Genomic DNA, 18,944 nt, shown 5'->3' with positions numbered 1-18,944 from the left:
TATGCAGGGAAGCCAATTGTAGAATATAAACATTTGCACGCAAATAATTTGTGTATGGAGAGCGTTTGAAAAAGGCTTAATCTCGAAACGCGTCATGCCCAGTGAAATAAATAAATATTCACCCCGAAAGAGTGCTCGGGTAGTTGTTCCTGGTGGACGGACTTTTTGCGGAATAATTAATTTTTGCAGGCCACATGCACGCCGGAGGCACAAGTCAGTAAAGAGGTCGGCATGTCCAGTGCCATTTTGTTGCAAAACATGTGTGTGTGTGTGTGTGTGCGTCATTATTGTTCAGTCCCCAGATGATACATTTTTAAACAGGAAAATTAAACCAACACACTGCTCCATATCACTCACTTGCAACCAAGAAACATCTTTTGCATTCATCAACCCAGACGCTCACTTGTAATATTGTAAGTTTGGCCTTAGAAATCATAGCAGGCAAACAATTATTGAATTAAAAAGTCAGCAAGGGCAGAAGTTGTCACATAATGGACCTTGGCCTCTTGGCAAGAAGGAGTTTGCCCCATAAGAAGTTACGTGAAGAAAAGTAGCCCTAGCCTGGCACCTCCCCTGGAAGGAATGTGTGTAATGTGCGTGTATTGAGAAAAAGAATAAGAAAAAGGCTAGGTTGGCCACCTTCAATTAAAAAAAAAAACTTGAGAAGTATTCAAAATATGACTCATCTTATTGAAATAAAAGATTTGGCTTAGTATTAATGCAGCTACATATATCGGGGTGCAGTTCCGGATTCCCACCCCCATATACCAAGATTTCTGTTTTCTTTTTGTTAATGCAATATCCCCCCAGGCCCTCAAATTCCTCAAAAAACTGAAATACTCTGGCTTGGGAGCGAATTTCAGGTTTAATTAGAAGCATAATATCATCCGCATATAATTTAACCTTATCCATTAATGGAATCGGGGGAAGAATATCCGCACAGTTCCTCAATGCGACTGCCAATGGCTCGATAAAAAACGCAAAGAGGACAGGCAATAGTGGGCAGCCCTGCCTTGTGCCACGCTTGACTAAGACTGACCCAACCTTTGCCGTATTTATAATAACATTGGCTTTGGCACCAATATAAAGATTTCGAATTAGGGTTATAATTTTGCCCGAAATACCAAAATGCTCCAATATAATAAAAAGTGTCTCCCATATCACCAAATCAAAAGCTTTTACTGCGTCTAATAACAAAACAAAAGCAGGGATTCCTCATGTCTCAAAATAATCTAAAGCTTCAATCAAATAATGAGTATTTGTGATCAATTGCCTGCCGGCAATGAAACCATGCTGCCATTTCTAAAATGTAGGCTAATTACCTAGCAAATTGTTTTAAGTGCTTACATCACTCCCCGGCTAATTGGTCTCACGTAATGGTTCACTGTGTACGAATTGGGGTATTATGGGATGAAATATTTGCTTTTTTCAGACTCATTATAATATTATGATTTCGGTGAATGTAAAATTGATGCTATATGGTTTTGATTTCGATCTTAAGCTAGCTAATTCGTCTACATTGCAATGGCAGTGGCCAGATCTTTGTTCTTTCAGCAATGGCGATCAGAACCGATCCCATCCATGCATGAATGGTTACAGAAAATGAGGAGGGTTAAGAAAAGTGAAAAAACCGTATGCTTTGCAAGTAGGGGGGTTAAGAAGATTTAACAAAATTTGGGGATCTTATTTTAAATGAAATTTAGGAGGGATACTGAGAAGTTTACCCATCTGTTATTAATTACTGTATTTAAAGGCCTGATTATTTTTATTTTTATTTTGTATTTTTCTTGATGAATTTATTATGCGATGTCAATCAGAAATGTTACTAAAGGACTTCAATAAAAATAATTTAAAAAAAAGAAATGGAAGATTTGCTCATTGGCCATCCATACTTTCAGTGGCTTGGAGGGGCGGGGAAATAAGGAGATAGGCCAATAGAAAGTAAAGAAGGGGCAGTGGCAACTTTCTTAGAAAAGGAATAAACAACACTGTTTCCGCAGATGAAATGATGCCTTAGATGGGACACCACCCGTGATTAGAAAGAGAGTTACTGCTTTCTTGGTGAATTTGTTTACTCTTTTAGGGCAGGGGCTCGGTGGCGACAGATAAATAATGCAAGTAATCTTCTCCAGGAGGACTTCTTTCTTCACAGGGTGGAAGGAGATTGTAATGTAATGTAATGTAATGTGCACTTATATAGCACGGCTTTCACCCCAAGGCTATCCTGATGCTTAGATTACCAACCAGCGAAGACAGAGCAAGATAATCCAAGATCACTATCTGGGGAATAGTCTAGTTATCAATTCTTTCCTGAAATATGACAGGGCATTTAGTTGCCTGAGTTCCAGGGGTAATGCTTTCCAAAGCTTTGCTGCCGTAAAGCTAAAGGATCTGCCACCCATTTGAACTTTTTTAACGTGGGGAAAGCAGACTAAGTTAGAAGAAGAAGAGCGCAAAGATCTGGCAGGGGCATACCACACAAATTTCCTTTGTAGGATTTTGGGCCCAATTTTATGTACTGCCCTATAGACAATACAAAGTGCCTTAAAGTATACTCTTTGTACAACTGGCAGCCAGTGGAGATCTTTTAAGGCCAAGGAGGCCGAAGTACCGCGTGGCCGGGTCAATGCCTATTTAGCCACCATGGTCTGTAACATGGTGCTGCGGCAACCATAGAATAGGGGAAGTTCTGAGGGGTGGGAATAGACGCCATGTGACTAGCTGTGCTGGATCTCTACTGAAAGTATTTCCTAATAGTGCAGATTTTATTGAAGAATAAATGTGAGTGATTACAGTAGAACAATATCTGATGTAAAGGTAGCCATAGGCCACACAAAAGCATGAGAAAATTGATTGATTGAAGACTATTGATTGGGTTGGTCACAGAATCAATACAGTATTACTCGACACCCTTTTTGTATTTGTAGAGGTGTATGTGGGTGCCATCAAAATTGAAGGTCCAGAATTACCCATCCCCCTTTTCAGGTTCTTTCTGTTGGTTAAGTGGTGAAGCAGGTGACACCAGGAGAGGTGTAGTTTTAATGTCTTATGGGTAGATACGTCAAAGTTTTCATTTGCGATTCCTTATTTGCGAAAAATAAGGAATCGCAAATAAGGAATCGCAAATGGCAATGCATCATTTATTTCGCAATTTTATTGCGATTCGGTAAAAATCGCAATTTTTACCGAATCGCAATAAAATTGCGAGTTCCAAATTGCGATTTTGCAATTCCCATTGATTCCTATGGGCCAAAAGGCCCATAGGAATCAATGGGAATTGCAAATTCGCAATTTGGAACTCGCAAAATGTTCATTCATTCCATGGGTGCAGGGGGGGGTCCAAAGGAACCCCCCCTGCACCCCTGAAATGTATTTTAAAGTGCATGTTACACACACACATGTCCTAAGGACATGTGTGTCTGTAACATGACAGTGTTTTAAAATGCATCTTTGGGCATTTTGACACATTTTTGCAAATTACCACGAGGTTCAACCTCGTGGTAATTTGCACCCCCTATTTGCGAAATCGCAATTTTAAAAATAATCATGCATTGCTTTTAAGGAATCGCAAATTTGCGATTCCTTAAAAGCAATCGCATTTTTGGAATTCGCTAAAAATAGCGATTTTCCAAAAATGCTTGATGCATCCCAGACAACTATTTAGGAAGTGCAAACGGCCGAATTTTGCGATTCGCACCGTTTGCACTTCCTAAATAGGTTGATGCATCTAGGCATTAATCCCTTTCCTTGGCGATAAAGTTGTCTACTTGGGTCTTTTCCTGTCGTTATTGATCAGTTGCTAAAATTATCAAAATGCATTGTGTTTTTACCAAAGAATCGATCTGTGCATATCTATCTGATTATTGGCAAATATTGATATGATATTAGGGTTATCAGGAGGATCTTTTTCTGTGGATATTGAGTTGCAGTTCAAATTTTAGAGCAATCTTTTCTATGGGGCTTTCCCTACACAGATGAAACTGTTGCTAGCATTATCAGTAGGCATTGCCTTGTTGCTGGTGGTTGTACATGTGCTCTTCCTCTCCTTTGAGAGTGTCTTACTGCTGGATTCATACAGAGAATGCGTTCTCAATGCTCTTACCTGCTGACAATGTGATGGAGCTGAGCTTTACTTTGTAGAGGTTGCTCCGAACTCTCCATTTTTGCACCATTGGATAGCCCATGGCTTCATTGTACCTGACGTCACCTGCAGGAAATAAAGAAAGAGACACCCGCCAATGAAAGCTAAACACTACAGACAGAGAAGACACCTGCCAATGAAAGCAAACCACTACTGACAAACAACAGTTCAGTTATCTAAGGACTGTTTTTCGGCTGAGTGCTCAAGGTTGAGCCTTCTTGAATGAATTCAATGACAGAGTGAAGAGATGTATTGCCTTGCATAAGGCACCAACATGGGTTCTTTGCATTATGATTTAGTCGTATTCCACAACCTGTAGTGGAGATTTCATCATATAAGGATATCGTACAATGTCATTGTGTGCCCGTTGTAAACTTGTTCTACCAGCTCCAAACTATTGGTAACGTGTATCCAGAAACCTATCTATACTGAATTATGGTTGTTTTGTATTTGAGGACCTCTTTCCTTCAACGTCTTATACTACCCTGAAGTCTCAATGTAGGAGTTGGCAGGATATACCTGTCAAAGCAAACACAAGGAGGTCTACATGTATTGTACTGTATTTGTGCAAATCATTCAGTAGTAATAACTCCTGCCAGGCTGTGTGTGGATGTGCACAAAAATCTAGTGCTGAACATAAATAGTGTCTGAACTCTCCTGCAATGGCCACTGTCTCTCTTCTACTACACAAACCAACTACTTCTCCATCCATCTGTTGCCTATGGATCGGAAGCCAGAGGATGCTTTCATTGCTGATGTGAGCATGTAGGGTAACCATGAGAAGAGACGAGGATGGGCAGGAGTGCCCGTTACTCACACAATATAGGTTTCACAGGTCTAAGTAAGCAATTTCAGACCTTGCATCCTTTCCTCTATGGTTATTAATAGGATACTGATTCTGGACTGTGGTAGTTGAATTAATATGAGAATAAATGTGACCTGCCCTGCTTATCCCCTTACCCGGCATTGAGGAAAAAGACAATGGAGGTTGGATCCATCTTACCTGTCAGCAGCTGCATGTCCGGCATGGGTTCAGAGAGGACACCACGGCACTGCTCCTCCACTGGCAGAGGGATGACCATCAGACCATCTGCTAGCTGAGGGAAATCCTTGATAAAGTTATTCTCCCTGAAAAGGAAGGACATTGGGAATGGTGATGCTCAGAGTAGATAACCGTGACAGTAAAGACATGCAAGAGAAAAATCTCGGTTCATATGGAGGCAAAAGGCCCTTTCCTTTCAGGGGTAGGATGTCTGCAGAATTTCCAAGCCTGCCTTGCCTAGCCGGCATTTAATCCTTATGACACTAATAAAATAAGTGCAATTGACGTGGGCAATAATACCAACAATATTTAAGCATACAGTTCTCACTTTATGGAGTTTAATAAGACAAGAGATCAATAATGCTACTCCCAACATCATCACTATCACATTTGTTTGTATTATCGTAAAACACTTTCTTTCACGTAACATAAGAAATACAAAATCGATATAAGATTAAAAAAAAAACTTATAAAATGAAAGCGTTATCCAAGAATAATGGCATGTCAATACCAAGATAATACACAGAATATTACTATTCTACATGACATTTAGTCCATGGCGTTAGAATTTTTAATGTATTTTACTGGATTTTCGATAAATCTCCAGCGCCTGTAAATGCAGTAAAGGTATCGGTATGAGCGGCATTATTTACAGGTGTCTGCGACTCTTAGCAGCCTCTAACATAATAATATTTAGTAAATAATAATTGAGTAAAAAAAGGAAATCATTCCATAACATCTTTTTATATTTACACATTCTGTGGAGTAACAGAAAAAGTTCACGAGTCGCATTACTACTCTGTCTTTTTGGGAATATTATCAAGCCACAGTGATATTTATCGCTGAGCGCGCTTAGCGCACCTAGCGCGCTTTTAATTATCGCCGGCTATCGCTGGAATATATTGCGAAGCTAGCGCTGTATTATCAACGCTTAGTGCTAGGGTGATAAATATTCCAGCGATAGCAGGGGCATATTACCAAGGGCCGGTGATAGAATTATCGCCACTTTAGCGTCCGTTTTTCAGGCGCAAAGCAGCGATAATTATATCACATTATTTACAAGGACACGCTAGCGCGTGTTTCCTTGACTTAGCTTCCATTTTTCACATGCCTCGCATCGATAATGAGATGCAAAGTAGGCGTGGCTGTGAAAACAACATGGGAAAATATTGCGATATTAACAACAAGGCGTAGTGATAATTTAAATTGCACTAACTCTGCCTTAACTCAGGAATTTAATGTCTGTTAAATACCTGACTAAGGCATACCTAACATGGGAGATGGATTGTGGGGCTAAGGCCACCGGGCCTACCATCAAGCTTATCGCCGTTTTCCATGAATCATCGCTGGAAAACTAGCGATGTTCCACGGAAGACCCTTCAATAGCTGGAATATTTATCACCATAGCACTAAGCGTTGATAATACATCGCTAGCTTGGCAATATATTGAAGCGATAGCCAGCGATAAATAAAAGCGTGCTAAGCTCGCTCAGCGATAATCATCACTGGGGCTTGATAACATGCCCTGCGGGGTTTTCCATGGAACATCGCTGGACAACCAGAACCCCACAAGCCCCACGGAGGACCAACCTGGGACCATTATTGGGGAGACGGTGGCAGGAGTTGGTTACCGGACACTGCACAACATGGCCTGAGCCAACAGTAACAGGGTCTGGGGGGGGCGGAGGAGATGGGCACAATGGCACACATGCACAAGTATACATAGCACATCTGCGGACAAACCATGCCTAAGTGTCACAACTCTGACCAAGAGCCCAATTTACGCAAGTCTGTAACATCTCAGCACTGTATAAGCACAGAAGTGAAAGGCACACCGCCTGAAAGTGATAAGGCACAGCCAAATCTGAGCAGAAGGGGCAACTCACCCATAATGCAGCACACACACACAAGATGCAGAGCATCACCAACATTGACAACAATGTGGTACAAACTGCAACACTTTCACAACAGAACAGAGGACACAACTGCTGCTGCTTGTGTGTAGAAAATGGCCATTCGCATTTGGCATAACAGGAAACTGTGAGATGACAATGTACAAGTACAACCTCACATCCCTGAAGGTGTAGAAGAAAATAAGTTACTTACCTGTAACTACAGTTATCCAGTATTGGTATCTTTCATAGATTCACATGCCTGAATCATTCCCCGTCGCCGAGGCGGGAGTCCCACGGTAACAATGAATACAAAAGCAGTGCCTTAGTAAGAAACTGTCGTCCTGATTTACACCAGTAAAAGGCAGGTATTAAATCCCTGCTGCTAATGCCCCTTATCACAGGTTTTTGGATCGCATCGCAGATCTGGCTGGTCGTTGAGAATATCGCAAAGTGGTGTTTTTGTGTGTTTTTGCACGGGAACGCCGACTCTGCATATCATTAGCGTTCGTTGTCGCTCTCATCCATGGCGGTGTTTTTTGCGGAAGCTATCGCTGGAAAACTGGCAATATTGTCAGTTTGCACCAACTTGAGAATGGGACGGTAATACTTTCGCCCCTTTTGCTGCACTAAAGTGCTGATAACTTGAGAATTTGCCCACATGAGTAGTATTTGCTCTGTCACTTGCAAACAAGAGATCATTTTTAACAGCCTTTTCTATCTTGATCACAGTCTCAAACCATACTTGATACTCTATATATACCTATGTTATGTTTCAGGCCTGTACACAAAGGCATACTCCTGTAGTCCTCCTGTAGTCCTCTTTTATCAGGCTCAGCCAGCTACACCTAGTCATTTGACCCAGGGTACAGGCTGCATGCATACTATGTTTGGGACAAAAAAAATGCAAACTTTCAAAAAATGGCATTTCCAAATTGTGACTTAAAATCTGACTTTGCCATGAGAGAAGTGGCCTTGCATGGCTTGGAAATCTCATTCTAGGTTTTGTGTCACCCTGTTTCCCTTGCATGGTGCAAGTGTGATGCAAAATCTTTGATACATCTGGCCCAAGGTTTTTCACACTAGTCTTTTGTGCACCCAGACAAGATGGGGACAGAACAGGAAAGCAGGAAATTCCAAACACCTCAGCCTGTGTAAACCTCCAGAACTTTCTTTTACTTCAAAGCTGACAGCAAGTATAAATATTGGACCCTCAGACCAAACTCTTCAGTACACTTTTAGATATGTTGAAGACTCAGAAGTACTGCTGTGCTGCTCTGCTGCAAGATGGACTGCTGCCCTGCTATCCTGCTGCCTGAGTGTGATCTACTGAACCTGAATAGGACCACCAGAGTGACTGCAAGGCCTAGTTTACTGGCCTCCTGATCAGAGCCTCAGGGGCAGAACATACTCCAACCACGTTGAACTCAGCACTTGGACTCTGTCCGCTGTGATTCCTGTCCCCTAAGTGGTGCCAACACAGGCCTGGACCGTTGGATGAGGGCCTGAAGGTGCTTTGCTAGTCCAGCTGTGGTCTTTTGGGAAAAACTGACACAGCGTGATGCATATCCTCGCAGCTTTGCATCACAAAGTGATACATCTCAGCCACCGGGGCAGAGAGATTCCTGTGGTCAAGTATAGGGAAAAGTAAAAAAGTTTATTGAACTGTGAAATAATTTAGTAAAATATTTTGATATCAAATATTAATGTAAAATGTGTTTACATTTGATTAAACCTATAAAAATAAGTTACAATACCATCATGTTAATAGTGTAAAAAAATATATTTATTTACTTTGTAATTATTTATTTAAAGATTTATTAAAACAATTACCCCATCAGTAAAAGTAAGTATTTTTCATGATCTAATTCCTGTACCTGCTGCTTACAGTAACTAAAGTTTAATCATGTGAGTCAATTCCTGAAGCTTCTTGAATCTACAAATAATGACTATAAATATGTGTGTTGAATCTACTCTGAGAGCCCATCTGCTTGGCTGCTACATGTACCTGACGTTTTTGGGATGACAGCTGTCTAATACATACATTTTGTAGACTCAACCTAAATACACAACACTGCCGTTTTCTTTGACAGTTGGATTAACCCCTTGTGTGCTGCGGACGTCCCCCGGCCGTCCGATGTCACGGTGGGCGTGTGCAGAGCCCACTCAACACGAAAATTTGTGCAGGGCGCAAGGGGTAAAGGTAGTTCGCGTGTGATAATTCTTAGGTCCAAACATTAGCAATGCAGTGCCTCTCTTATGAAAGAACCTGAGAGCAAGACTTTCTGAGATTTGTTTTTAGGAAAGCAACAGGAAATACTTTTTTTTTTAAACTGACTGGTTTGAACATGGGAATTTCCATAGGATTGGACCCAGAAATATTACCAATCACTGGATAGTGTGGTTTACAAGACAATCTGCCCAACACCACTTTCTCAGAATACAACCGAGATAAAGAAGAACAAGAGAGGAATAAACTGCTTCTGTGTCTGCCTGCAAGACACTTAGGTCTAGGCCCGCTGTAGAACTGATGGGCATAATGGAGAGCTAGTGCCCTGTAGTCTCATGGGAAAACAAAGCTGAACAAGGGCGCCTTTCAAGAAACACCAGCAGACCAGTGGGCACTGGAAGCTCTGCTCGATGAAATGAGTGGTTGACCCTGTCTTCCACTGCTGAAAACCCTCATCAGCTGTTTGGGACCTTTAACACTGACCATGGCCGAGTTATCCATCATCTGAAGAAATTGTTTCTTGGCTGTAGAAGCAATATGGTGTACAGAGCTCTGTCCCAGCCTTGATGCTGAGTTGACAGTCTTATACCACAGCCCCAGGAATGTACCAGCTACAAAGACACATCCCTCTCAAACAATCAAGATTTGTAAAGTGCAGCAAATCACCCACAAAGGTCTCAAGGCGCTAGGGTTGCGAGCTACTTCGTGGTGCTCTGTTCATCTGAACAGCCAGGCCGTGAGTTCTTTCCTGAATTGCTGAAGCAATCGGGCGGCCCTATGGTACAGGGAAGGTTGTTCCTGGCTTTAGCTGCCTCGTTTGAGAAGGCGTCTGACTTTTTCCTCCTGGCCTCTTTGAGACAAAAAACGTTGCCGAAACCTTTTTCTTGTTTATTTTTTCTGTGCAAGAGTGGCCTCTGATGACTGTTTTTGCTAGTGCACTTGGAAGAACATTAACCTTTATAGCCCCCTTTCCACTTATGTTTTTGGCATTTTTGTTTTGAAAAAATGATATACTCTAAATATCTTTTCTAATTTTAGCCACATGGTCTTCTATTAATCATTACATGTATATTCATTGAACTGAATTGATCCAGGAAATTCAGGAGATTGGTTTCTTGGCTGTAATGTTGTTTTCATACACTTTTTTGCATTTTTCTGGAAAATGCCTGCTGCTTTGTGCCACTACTACCAGGGTTTATGCTCAGGGTTTCCTATTGAACTGTGTTTACCTAACAAAGAATCGAGTTACTTATCTTTGTGGTTCTTCCCCTCAGTGGTTATTCCAGAATATCACAACCAAGGGAGTTGAAGCCTTAAGATTAAATATTTAGGGCTGTTGATGTTAAAAGATGGACTGACCATGATCTTGGTGCTTGAAAACAACTGGTTAAGTGAGAAAATACATCTTTGAAATGATCCGGGTAAAAGGGGCTTGAAGGTGGAATGATTACAATATCGGGGGCTGTGCATGGAATCATTGGAGCGGCAGGGGCATAAAGGTGGAATGAAAAGGGTGCTTTTGGTGGAATGATCGCGGGACAGTGGCTCCAGCCACTCGAGTTAAAGCACTTAACTTAAAAGTATTGGTTTAAGCTGATTTAAGATGTTGCACACGTCACACACTGGTATAGAAAACAACAGTTGATGTCATAGACTTTGAGTTTTTGATACCATTTTTGTATTTTAACATCACTGATAGTTTCAATTGGATACCTTAAGGTCTGAGATTATACGAATGATACTCACAGAGGTGAGAGGTCTTCTCATACACTGGAGACACCCGATCTGTGGCCAACAATATAACTAAATTCATCAGAAGCCTTGACTCTGCTTTAAGTACAGTCTGCCACCGTGGCCAGTGGGAATGGCATTCTTTCGTTGGCATGATTATCGTTCTGTACAAGTGTCAATCGCCCTCTGCTAGCTTGTGCTGTTAGAATGCCAAGTCTTCCATTTCATGAGGACAGCAAGTATGCCAACCCCTACCAGAAAAAAATAATCGCTCGCCCTTCTGACAGGCAACCAATCGGTGTCTGCCATTCTATTAGATATGCATTACTGCTTGACACGCACAGCCTGTACTTCTGCAACTGCATCAATCAGACCATGATATTCCATAGTTGTATAATTCTGTGACTCTCATTCCTTTCTACTGGTAATCTGTGCTTGTTATCCTGTGACTGCATCTCTCTTATTCGAGCATGCTATTTGTTGCCACTAGAGTTTGGACTGATTGGCTGCTATCCATCTTATACAGGGAACATCCTTTACAACGAAACCCTTACAACGCTGTACCATTACAACGCAGGTTTAACAACGAAAGTCGTTACAACGATTTCGCTGGAGGGCGCTCTAGGATAGGGAATAGTTTAATTTACCATCCAACACCTTCCCTACTATCCACGGGGACTGGAGTTGGAATAGTAAATTAAACTATTTACTATCCAGCGCCCCCCAACGCAAGTCGGTGTAACGACTTTCGTAGTAAAACCTGCGTTGTAACAGTACGCGTGGTAATACCACGCGTTGTACCGTCATACATCCATCTTATACTGACCTTGTACTCCCACAAACGTATTTGCTGGATTTCTCTGCATTATCATCTGAACATTGTATACACTCTGTTATTCTTCAAATGTTTCACTTCCTTCTACTCCTATTTATGCGTTTTTTCTTTGACTATTTCATACTTGCATACGTGTTATCCCTGTAAAGCACTCTGATACCCTAACGGGTCACGTTTGCGCTCTATAAAACACTAAATAAATAAATAAATGACAATTAGCAGCGATCATAAAATAAACAGCATTCTCGGACTACATCAATGCTAGAATGCTATTTAATAATGGCATTCTATAACTGTACCAATTATCGACTGTGTCAAAGAATGCCAGGCTGCGTCTGCATCAATAACAGAATACCGCTCTGTAATTACATCAATTAGTAAATAGCAATCTGTGATTGTATCAGTTAAGCAATGGAGAATGTCCTTCTGTAAATGTTTCGAACCAAGAATGCCATCCAGTGAATGTACGAGAGAAGGATGTCCTTATAGAAATGCATGCCTGTCTCAATCAGTGTTTATCATCCTGTGACTGTACCCGTCAGCTTATGCCAGTCCAAGTCAGTATAATTTACTCGGTGGGTCCAATTTACAAAAGTAAGTCAAATATCTGCACAGCGAGGTTACAGCCAAACCTTGGTGCAGATTTACAAGTGTAGGGAATTCACAAGGTTTTCGTGTTGTTGTGTGCCCAGAAAACGTTTGTGAATTACCTATTGTGACTGTGCGAAGGCACTTTAACGTGGACAATTGTACCTATAATGCATGTTCATCTGGACAAATCCAACTAGGCGTGTGCAGTGGAACGTGACCCCTTTCAAAAAAGGTTTTCCCTGAATGGAAAATATTTTCCCTATGGGGATGCTCTTGCCCTACATCCCCGCCAATTTTAAGAGTGTTCTCTTCCCTATCACCCGCTCTTCACTCCAATACATCTCAAAACAGTTTGACAGTGGCAGTGGGTCAGCTGAAAGTTTATGAACACCAACAAATCCTTGAACTTGAGGGTGCTCCTGGGTTTTCAGCGCATCCTTGCACTGGAACACCTACCACCCACCAGGCACGATATTACACCATAGTACGGAAATATTGCGCAAGAGAAAATGTGGATCTAATATGTAGCACGTGTAAATTGAGCCCTTTGCACATGCAAATTTAACCTACACTACAAGAGAATTACTCCCCTTTTCTGAATCAGAGCATGCCATCTCTGCCAGTATAATTCACTGTCTTTCATTCATTCCCTTAGTACCCGCTTACCTGTCTTTAAAGTTGGGCCTGTGCATGCACACACATTCTGCATGCTTGTACCAGTCAGCAGATGCTTGCACCGTTCACCACTCCTAGAATACTGCCTGGAATCCTTGAGGCGCTGGTCCCTCAGGTCTGTGGCTTCTCTGTAGGGCTATAGCTTCCATAAGGCAAGGTATGGGAGCAGCTGTAATGGGCCAGGTTGTAAGGCGCCAAATCCCCAGAAAAGTGTTATTTATAGTGTTAAAGGAGCGGTCCAGCAAGCAAACTACAATTAGACCTGCTGGCTGTCTAGCAATTGTCGCTATGTTTCTGAATCTCTATGCCTTGAAACAGAAGAACCTGCTGAGTTCACTAGTGCGGCCTCCACTCTGAATATGCCAGCTGTAGGAATGAAAGTCCCCTAAGTTTTGTTCCAGCTACTCCATTCTGCCACCTTGTATTTTTTCCTCAATCCCCCTTTATATTTTTGTGATGTGTTTTGATGGTCTTAACATACAGGAATCATCAAGTCAGCAGCTCCTGAGCTCCTCTGTAGAGCGCCGAGCTGCTGAAAGTTAAAGAACGACCTCACTCTAAAAAGATATCAGCGATATCATAAGTGATCTCCCTGACCATGTCATGAGTGATTTAATATGGGAGGTCATACGCAGTGCATTGCAGGGGCATAAGTTATAGTTAGCTCAGGTAATTATAACTACTGAATTTCACTGGTTTTGTATGAGTGAAATGTGAGCCTAACTTTAACATCCCTGTAACCTTTGTTTTTTTCAGTGAGTTTCTAAGTTTTTTTTTTTGCATGAGTGGGTGTGTGAGAGCCTCTGAGTGGGTCTGTGAGTGGTTGCGTGAGTGCCTGTGTGGGTCTGTGACTGGGTCTGTGAGTGGTGCTATGGGTCTGTGAGTGGGCCTGTGAGTGGGCGTGTGGGCTGTGAGTGGGTGTGTGAGTGCCTGTGTATCTGTGAGTTTTTGTGTGAGTGACACTATTGATTTTTGGCATTACTTAAGATATTTAAAAGGGAGAACCATGAAATCTGCTCTCAGCAGCAGATGACGAGACAAACCCCTCATCACAGTTGCTCCATGAAATATTGTGATTGAAAAAAGCAAGTATACAGACACCTTCATCACAGATTACAGATAACTTTTCACAGTGGAAATGCAGAGAAAACACGCCTGCTTTGCCTTGGCCATGTGCAAAAATTTAGGATGATTAGTACTTTACAAATGTGGAGTTTCAACTTGGGCTCCTACTTTTTTATATCTGTAAGTACTTCTCGTTCAGGTTTCATTTCTGTAGAATAAGCATTGTGCAGAATCAATCCTGCCCTGCGTATTTATCCAAGAAGAGCTCACCGTTTTGTGCAACATCTCTACTCTAGTGGAGTACTTTCGACTGACTAATTAGTAAGTCCTATCTCATTGGCTAAATCCATAGTACGTCTCCCACACTACAGCTGGGCAAAGGACACCGAGGAACTGTCTCCAGTGACCTTGTCTGTCTGTAACTTTGCCAATGTGATTGTTCTTCGAGCGTCTTCACCCGATAACTTATAAAGGTCGAACTGCAGAGAAAACACACTTGGATGATTTGTACTTTACAGAAGTAAGTGCTTCTTTAGTTGGTGCAGACGTGGTCATATTCCTAGGCATCAAGACAAAGCCTGTGCAGAGTTCTGCTATGCGGAACTCCACGGAGTTGAAAAAAACTTTGCCGCGCTACACTGAGCTTGCGAGAGCCAGAGTGTGTTAGAAAAAATGCCATTCGTAGAAATTTTCGGCACCGGGTGTTTGTCAGCGCAGTGAAATTATCGTGAACACCGCCATGCACAGCGCAAGCGGGTGCTGCTTCTTTTCTGAAGCTCGAGTAGATTTTCTACTTGAGCTGCAGCTTTCTCAATGCGAGCGGTAATGAGCATATGCTGCCACTCTCATTGAGAAATCCGACCACCCGTGTTGATAATTCTTGCCACGTGGTTGATTTCCCTCGCTCGTGCACGCCAACTTGGCGTTGATGAGCGCAAATGAGGAAAACTCTCACTGGGAAGTGGATTTTCCTCACTCGCACTCAACAACTTGATGTTGACGAGTGCGAACAAAGAAAAAATTAGCGGAACAGAGTTTTTCGGAACTCTGCAAGCTCCGCATAATGCGGCGTGCGGAAAACTCTGCAAACTCCGCAAGCAGAGTGGAATTCACTGCCCAGGCTTAATCAAGACCCCTTCTCCAAAATCGGCAGAAAATCCACTCCTGGGAGCCTTTTAGTAAGCTGTCCATCTTTCTGGAAAAAGGGTAGGAAGACATAGCATACTGTTAATGTATATGAGGCTGGGCCAAATGGGCAGGATTTCTAGGCAAGTTTACATACTTCCAATATTTTAAAGTTTAAAACACGATCTCTGGTCTGAGCAGCAGATGACAAGAAATGACCTACTCCCCAGGCCGATTTTGACCCCAGGGACCTCACCCCCTGGGACCCGGCCATTTAAAAAATGTATTTTAAAAGGGCTGGGGGACCACGCGACTCCCCTCGCCAGTCCGATTTCAGCCCAGGGAACCCATCCCCCGGGATGCGGCATTTAAAAATATATAATCAAAAGGGGAGGGTGCTGCATGGCCCCACTTACCTGAGGCGATTTTAGTCACAGGGACACCATCCTCTAGGGCCTGGCCATTTTGCAATGGCGGGAGGGAGGCAGGCTTATTTTGGCCCCAAGGACCACATCCTCAGGGGCCCGACCAATTGTCTGTCTGCATTGGGACATGGGGGAGCCTGAAGGCCTCAGTGGTCCCTGCAGACTCCCCGCCTCCTGCAGGAGCCTGCATTGATTTCACGCACAGGGAGCTGCTTAACATGCAGCCCCCCTGTGTGTGAAAGCAATTTGTCTGTTACCCTGCTCACTTGACATCAGGCAGGGGACCAGACAAATGCTCTGCTTCCAGCAAGCAAAAGCATTTTCACTACTCTCCCTTGCTGAAAGCGGATCATAGGCTGTGGCGTGGTGGAAGCAGTTAAAGCTCCCGCCAAGGCAGACAGCTAAGTCTCGAGGTGGGCACCCTGGGACATAGCAGGAGCTAGCCTTGGGGGATGGAGGTCCCCCCGGCCATGCATGGCTTCAGAAGGGTGGCCATGTGCCCCTCCCCAGGGAGGTGATGGTCTACAGGGCAGAGAACAGCCCAGGAGGGGGTGCGCACAGTTCCCCTCCCATTTTAATAACACATTCTAGCCCCAGGGATGTGGTGGTTCCCAGGGCCGGGGGGTGGGGGGATCAGTGAGGCCCCCCAAAACAAACAGATTAGCCCTGGGGAGGTTGTGGTCTCTGGGACACAGGGGCTCTGCGAGGCACCCCCTTTTTGTTTACAATAAGCCCTGGGGATGTGGCTGTACCTGGGACACAAAGAGAGTGGCCCTGTGGCCCCCTTCTTACATTTTATTTAAGCCTGCATGCCCCCGACACATGGCCCATCCGGGGGCTTAAAAGTAGGGAAGCCTTGGAGTCCACGCTTCTTTATTTTTCAGCAGGAGCTGCGGTTCCAGAGCGGCTTCTGTCAAAAAATGTTTTAAAAAAAATAAATTGCCCTTGCGGGGACCCTCAAGAGGCCTACGGGGTCAGGGTATTCCTTTCTTGGCCCTTCTTTTTTCTAACAATTTTTTGAGGGACTCAGCTGCAGCCGAGTCCCAAGATGGCTTCCAATACTGCCTAGTTGGAGTGTTGGCAGCCAATCAGATTTGAGCACGGGACTGTCGGATGCTCGGAGGATCCGTGTCCCTATATATACAAATTTGGATTTTCCTTAATATTTCCAAAACTACTGAATGGATTTACGCTAATTTACAAAAAGGTCACTTTCTGGACCAACAGCTATCTGTATGCCAAATTTTGTGTAATTCCGTTCAGCAGTTCGGGCTGTAGTCGCATCTAAAACCTCTTTGGGACTTAACATGGGGGAAAAACCCAATTCGGGCCCCCCTTTTTCTTGGCCCCCATACTAGTTTTGAAAATTTGTAAGGATTTGCCAAACTTATTGGCATATGAAAAAAATCAACCACACACACACACACACCCACACACACACACACACACACCCCTTGCTGGGCAGTGCAGAGATTCAGTAACCGGTCAGCCCTTGTGCACCAGGATCCTGAGTTCATGACTGCGGACTATGAATTAACCCATCCAAGCCAAACCCACCCAACTTCATGAAGAGGGTCTCACCCTGAAGCTGGGACTAATAATCTTTTGGGGGGCCAGACTCATTGGTTTCTAAAACCTTTGGGGGCTTATTTACAAGCCCCTTGCACTGCCGGTATGTCACTTTTTCCCATGTTAAAAGTGACGCACCCGGGGTGCAAGAGGCTTATGAATAAGCTCCCAGGTATCGATATCCAACTTAGTTGAACAGTCAGGTGCTCCAATAATGCAACCACTTTGGAATTTTCCACCCATGAATAGTGGTTTAAAAACTGCAGACAACACAACATTTAAATCTTGAGAAATCCATTCCAGTACCTTCTTGCAAACCCCTGACCCCCAACTAAAAGGTACTAGTAGTCTCTAGCATCCATTGGAAACGTTTGATCATTCCCAGAGATAACATCAGGAGACTGGATAAAAGCAGAAAATGTTCCTTGGTAGGCAGTGGTTAATTTGTAAAAAAAAAAAACCTGCTGGGGCTCTTTTTAGGAGGCGGCTTTCACCAGCCCACTTCTCCTGTTGGCGCGCCTAAAACAGAAACAATTACTAACCAAGGAAGTGGGGAAGGATGTGGTGTAATGGCCAGAGCTGCCGACTTTGGAGTTTGGGAACCAGGCTCGAGTCTTGGCATCGGCGGCACAACATCCTATGATTCTGGGCAAATCACTTAATAATATTAATTCATAAGTGAATGTGTCCTTAACAGATGCTCATGAATGGTGCCGGTGTTGATGCTTAAGTGCTGGTGCTGAACACCAGAAACCACCAGCTCAAAATAATCACTGTTGGGAAGAATTTGTTTTCGGTCTCCCTTTGGTGAAAAGAACTCAAAATTACATAATGCAATTATTTTAGGCAATGCATAATGTGTTAATTTTGCTAATTTCACAAGCGTAATTTAAATTTCGCTGAGGGCTACTTTCAGGCCGCACTGATTAACCTTCATTTCGATAAATCTACAAATTGGTTTAGTTTGCCAGATACCTCGACAGCAGAGGGAACACTTTCCACAGTGAAATGAGAAAGCATGGTGGGCCCCATACATGTGCTATAAATACAACTGAATGTGTCCATGCCACTTAAATCTACATTACATCAGGTGCAAACCGCTGTTATGATTTAATGCATGAATTAAGCATGAATGTCTTATTTCTGAAATAATAAGACAGAGGCTCACTTGGTAATTTTTGGCGCGCAGTCATTGGTGGAGGTGCTGAGCTGCAGTAATGAGCTCCCTTGGGAGGGAAGTAAGTGTGTGTGTGAGAGAGAGAGAGAGAGAGAGAGGGAAAGACAGACAGACCAAAGGGGGAGGGGTCCCCCTCATTTAGGCCGAGCACTGGAGTCTATCAGGACAAAAATACACAGGGTGGAATAGCAATAGCCTAGACAAACAAGAGCAGTAGAAGGGCAGACAGTGGATAGCAGGAAAGTGACACCTCTTTCTCTTCTGCTGCCGCGTCCCTTCCCCCGCACCGAGTGCCCCTCCGTCCTCCTCCTCCCCCAGTAGCTCCCTGTGCACAGGGCCTAGATGAGGAGGATGGCACCACACAGTACCTTCATTAGTCTGGGGTTCTTGGAGGTCACTGGCTGCAGCTTGCACGCTGTGACCGTCCTAACCTCTCTTTCAGGCAG

At 43.3% G+C, this 18,944-nt stretch overlaps 1 protein-coding gene across 2 annotated transcripts in view; it reads right to left on the bottom strand.

The window, feature by feature from the left end:
- Positions 1 to 18,944, bottom strand: part of ASTN2 (astrotactin 2) — a 2,581,355-nt gene that overhangs the window by 468,534 nt on the left and 2,093,877 nt on the right. For both annotated transcript variants that reach the window (XM_086921093.1, XM_086921094.1), the window contains exons 14-15: positions 5,145 to 5,269; positions 4,103 to 4,207 (exon numbers count right to left, since the gene is read on the bottom strand). In XM_086921093.1, the coding sequence (XP_086777219.1) occupies positions 4,103 to 4,207; positions 5,145 to 5,269 (230 nt within the window). The remainder of the gene's footprint in view (positions 1 to 4,102; positions 4,208 to 5,144; positions 5,270 to 18,944) is intronic.

Source organism: Lissotriton vulgaris, chromosome 5 (assembly GCF_964263255.1).
Source record: "Lissotriton vulgaris chromosome 5, aLisVul1.2, whole genome shotgun sequence".
Taxonomy (NCBI): Eukaryota; Metazoa; Chordata; class Amphibia; order Caudata; family Salamandridae; genus Lissotriton; species Lissotriton vulgaris.
This window is presented reverse-complemented; position numbering and strand designations above follow the sequence as displayed.